We start from the raw sequence: 5,181 nt of genomic DNA on the forward strand, positions 1-5,181 counted from the left end.
TTGACATTAAGGAATTAAGGAAGTATACAAATGAGAATCAGTTTCCATTGCGAATGACAGAAAACTAAAAAAATGGCTTAAACAAGATACGCATTTATTTCTCACACACGTAAATAAATTACGATCTGAGAGGCTCCGTATTTGGTGAGTTTATCCCAGTATTTCTTATTGTAATATTATATGATGACGTATTTCCCAACCTATTCCATACCTTCCAATTCCTTAACTTTATTTCCTTTTTTCTCCCTTTCCTATATTCCATTGGCTAGACCAAGTTTTCTTCTGTTGGTTTAAAAGTTTTCCATTTTGTATTTTTTTCTAACATTTTATTTATTTATTTAAGGGGAAGTAATTAGGTTTTTCTTTATTTATTTTAACGGAGGTACTGCAGATTGAACCCAGGACCTCGCCCATGCTAAGCACCCGCTCTACCACTGAGCTGTACCCTTCCCGCTCCATTTTGTGTTTTTTTTTTTAATCTTATGATAGTTGCCCTTATCTTAGGGGCCAAACTGAACTGATTTCTTTTTTTTGGTAGGGGGAGGAGGTAAGTAGATTTGTTTGTTTCTTTCTTTCTTATTTTTTTTTTTTAATGGAGGTACTGAGGATTGAACCCAGGCCCTCCAGCATGCTAAGTACACACTCTGCTACTAAGCTATGCCTTCCCCCCCTTGAATTGATTTTTCAGACTTCTCCATACCGATATCTTCTCCCATTGAGACCAGTAGTTTGGCACAGTCACAGCACGTTAATCATCCCTCTGACAAACCCACATTTATAGCGATAGAATTTCAGTTTAGTTCTGGGGAATTTTTTAATCTGCTTTTCTTTAAACAATTTTTTTTCTCATCTTTGCTTCCTTATTAATTTGTTTCAGCATGTTTATTTTCTATTGCTATTGCAGCATTCTCAGGGATTATTCTCTTTTGAGTGCTTCTCCAGTAATATTTTTTAAATGGATTTTTGTCTGGCAAACCTGAAGAGTTACATGCCTGGGATGGACTTTAATGCTTAGTGTAAATATTTAAATGACCATTCGGCTGACTATAAAATTCTAGATACAAAGAACATCTTCAATGCTTCAAAAATCTTACCCCACTGTCTCCCTGTATCTAAAGCCCCTTTAAATATATGATGTCAATCTAATTCTGGTTTCTTTGAAGAAGACTGGCTCTTTGTGAGAGCTTTGTGATGTTACTGTTGTCTTTGCTCTTCTGAAATCTTATTATAATATATTATATTATTATATATTATAATATGTCTATAATATTTCTTATCCGTCCTCTTTGGTATTCTCTAAGCCCTTTACATACAGAGTCTTTCATCTTTAATTTTGCAGAATTTTTCACCACTTGTTTCAAATACCTCATTTCCTGAATTGTTTTTTTTTTTTCCCTCTACTTCATAGGCCCTTTTTGCCAGATATTGGCACGTCTACACTTCATTCCACTTACCTTCATCCTCTTCTCCCTGCTATCTGATCTCTTTCATGAATTCCTGCTTTGGGTGTACTCATCAATATTTGTTTCATGGAGCCATAATATCTGTTTTTTTTAATTTTAATTTTTTAACACCTTTATTGTGGTATGGTTCCTGTACAGTAAACCACATATATTTCAGAAGTACAGTTTGATGAATTCTGATAGATGTGTACACCAGTGAAACTGATGCAGGAAAAATGGATGTGGGGAATGAAGAGGGCTGTGTCCCAGGTCTCGGTGGAGTCCCTGGGACGTGCCCCGCCACATGTGGGTCCTTGGCTTCGCACAGGAAAGAATTCAAGAGTGAGCCACAGTTGAGTAAAGGTAGATCTATTTAGAGAGATACATACTGCGTAGAGTGCAGGCTCTTTCAGAAGTAAGAGAAAGGCCACGAGGTATAGGGGTTGAGTGCCCAGATTAGAGTAGAAGTAGGTAAGACACTCCATACACAGAGTACAGGCCGTCTTCAAAGGGGAGGGAGTGAGAGAGGCCACAAGGTGCTGTGTTGCCAGTTTTTATGGGCTCGGTAGCGTCACATGCTAACAAGTGGGAGGGCCATTTTAACAACCTTGGGAAAGGGGCTGGGATTCCCAGGAAGTTGGCCATTGCCCAGTCTTTGACCTTTAATGGTTAGCCTTGGAGCTGTCATGGCACCTGTAGGCATGTTATTTATCATGTTAATATATTACAATGGGCGTATAATGAAGTTCAGGTTCTACTAGAAGTCAAACCTCCCACCATCTTGAGCCTCAAGGCCAACTGGGAGTTGAATCTTCCACCATTTTGGTGTTAATTGCTGTGTCATTTCTTGAATGGCCGTGCCCTGCCCCCTTCCCTCCTATCTCAAAACCACTACCACAATCAAGCTAGCTAACATTTCCATCACTCCCCAAGAGGTGCAGTGTTTGAATATCCGTGCTTAAATCCCGGTTCCACCTGGGGCAATTTATTTCATCTCTTTATGCCTCAATTCCTTCACCTGCAAAGTGGAAGTAATACCAGTTCCTACCTCACAGAGTTGTAGAAACCAAGCATGTTACTATATGAAATACATGTACAGTATTGCTGGGTACAATGTAAATAATATATTCATTCTAGCAGTTACTGTTATTATTATCAGTTGTGTCCTTTTTTTAAGGTTTTTTTGGGGGGGGAGATAATTAGTTTTTTAATTAATTTTTTTTCTTTTTTTTTTTTAATGAGAGGGAGGTAATTGGGTTTTATTTATTTATTTATATTTTTGGAGGAGGTATTGGGGATTGAACCCAGGACCTCATGCATGCTAAGCAAGCATGTGCTCTACCACTTGAGCTATACCCTCCCCCCAGTTGTGTTCTTTCCATACCTGTTATTTCTACTTATCTTTTTTCGACCTCGTGTGTCAGCTTTGTATTACCAATGTCTTCTGTGAGGATACTGGTTGCTTATATTAAATTCATGGTCCATCTGTACCGGCAATTCTGCTTTCAGCATTCATGTAGTGTATGCTGTTCAGTTTTGTTGTTTTTCTAGTTAGCTGTACGTTTTTGGGAAGAGCCAATGCCTGGGCGGATTTGTCTTCTTCTTGGTGACTTTAAAATAATAGAGAAGATAAGCCACAGGGCAGAGAGCCCTGGACGCTACGCCACAGCCAACCACAGCCCAGTTTTCTGCCACCACACTGGGAAACTCCTCTGGTCTGGGATTTTTTTTTTTTTTCATTTAAGACAGGGAATACTTTATTCAAATCCATCAGAGAAATGGATAGCTTGGGCCTATAACGAAGCGTTGTGTTTTAAAGCATAGGTCAGTAATTGTATATGAGTATACACTGCTACATACAAATTAACTGATCAGACCACAACTTTTCAATGCTTAAAACAGAATAAGCTTCCCTGTAAAAGCAGCACCTTTGTGACATTTTAACTTTAGTATTCCTCTCCTTCTTCCTCTCCCTCTCCTTCAACAGAATCTACACCAACCTCCTCATAATCCTTCTCAAGGGCAGCCATGTCCTCACGGGCCTCAGAAAACTCTCCTTCCTCCATGCCCTCACCCACATACCAGTGAACAAAGGCACGCTTGGCATACATCAGGTCAAACTTGTGGTCCAGGCGAGCCCAGGCCTCAGCAATGGCTGTGGTGTTGCTCAGCATGCACACAGCTCGCTGTACTTTGGCCAGGTCTCCACCAGGTACCACCGTGGGAGGCTGGTAATTAATGCCAACTTTGAAGTCAGTGGGGCACCAGTCCACAAACTGGATGGTACGCTTGGTCTTGATGGTGGCAATGGCAGCATTGACATCTTTGGGGACCACGTCACCACGGTACAACAGGCAGCAAGCCATGTATTTACCATGGCGAGGGTCGCATTTCACCATCTGGTTGGCTGGCTCAGAGCAAGTGTTGGTGATCTCTGCTACAGAAAGCTGTTCATGGTAGGCTTTCTCAGCAGAGATGACAGGGGCATATGTGGCCAGAGGGAAGTGGATGCGAGGATAGGGCACCAGGTTGGTCTGGAATTCTGTCAGATCGACATTCAGGGCTCCATCAAATCTCAGGGAAGCAGTGATGGAGGACACAATTTGACCTATCAACCTATTCAGGTTTGTGTAGGTTGGGCGCTCAATATCGAGGTTTCTACGACAGATGTCATAGATGGCCTCGTTGTCGACCATGAAGGCACAGTCAGAGTGCTCCAGGGTGGTGTGGGTGGTGAGGATGGAGTTGTAGGGCTCAACTACAGCTGTGGAAACCTGGGGGGCTGGGTAAATGGAGAACTCCAGCTTAGACTTCTTGCCATAATCGACAGAGAGACGTTCCATCAGCAGGGAGGTAAACCCAGAACCAGTTCCCCCGCCGAAGCTGTGGAAAACCAAGAAGCCCTGAAGACCTGTGCACTGGTCAGGCAGTTTCCGAATTCGGTCCAAGACGAGGTCAATGATCTCCTTGCCAATTGTGTAGTGACCGCGGGCATAGTTATTGGCAGCATCTTCTTTGCCTGTGATGAGCTGCTCAGGGTGGAAGAGCTGGCGGTAGGTGCCAGTGCGAACTTCATCAATGACTGTAGGTTCCAGGTCTACGAACACTGCCCTGGGCACATGCTTGCCAGCGCCTGTCTCACTGAAGAAGGTGTTGAAGGAGTCGTCTCCTCCCCCAATGGTCTTGTCACTTGGCATCTGGCCATCGGGCTGGATGCCATGTTCCAGGCAGTAGAGCTCCCAGCAGGCATTGCCGATCTGTACACCAGCCTGGCCAACGTGGATGGAGATGCACTCAAGCATAGTTGCTGTTTTGCGGCTGCCGAGGAGATGGCGGAGAGGAGGAGGAGAGGTTGTTGCTTCTTACAGCGCGACTCTTAAGCGGTCGATGTAAGAGAACCTTCTGGTCTGGGATTTGCTCTTAAAAAAAAAACTTAGCAAGACGATGCTGTTCTGAGAAGAAACAGTCTTAGAATGGGATGCACAAATCCTGCTATTTGTAGAGGGAGTGGGTACAGGAGCGAGTGCTTAAGAAAGTCTGGTCCATCAGCACCTGTTTCCTCCCATCAGTGCCTCACCTCGCCCACCCCCGCAGGGCTTCTGGGCAGTCCTGAAACTCTATCCTGAGACCCCAGCTGGCCTGGCCATGGCTTCTGAGATGATCCTCCCAAGGCCTTGTGAGAAGCCAGGTTAATAAAGTTCTGGTCTGCTGGAGGTGGTCATACTAACGGAAGCCAGCC

General features: G+C 43.6%; 1 protein-coding gene across 1 annotated transcript; it reads right to left on the reverse strand.

Moving 5' to 3' along the window:
- Positions 1-3,377: 3,377 nt before the first annotated feature.
- Positions 3,378-4,842, reverse strand: LOC102546135 (tubulin alpha-1A chain-like). Its single transcript, XM_072970958.1, has one exon. The coding sequence runs from the start codon at positions 4,742-4,744 to the stop codon at positions 3,389-3,391; it is 1,356 nt and encodes a 451-aa protein (XP_072827059.1). The 5' UTR covers positions 4,745-4,842; the 3' UTR covers positions 3,378-3,388.
- Between the last annotated feature and the right edge of the window lie 339 nt (positions 4,843-5,181).

The sequence above is a fragment of the Vicugna pacos genome, chromosome 11, assembly GCF_048564905.1.
Source record: "Vicugna pacos chromosome 11, VicPac4, whole genome shotgun sequence".
NCBI lineage: Eukaryota > Metazoa > Chordata > Mammalia > Artiodactyla > Camelidae > Vicugna > Vicugna pacos.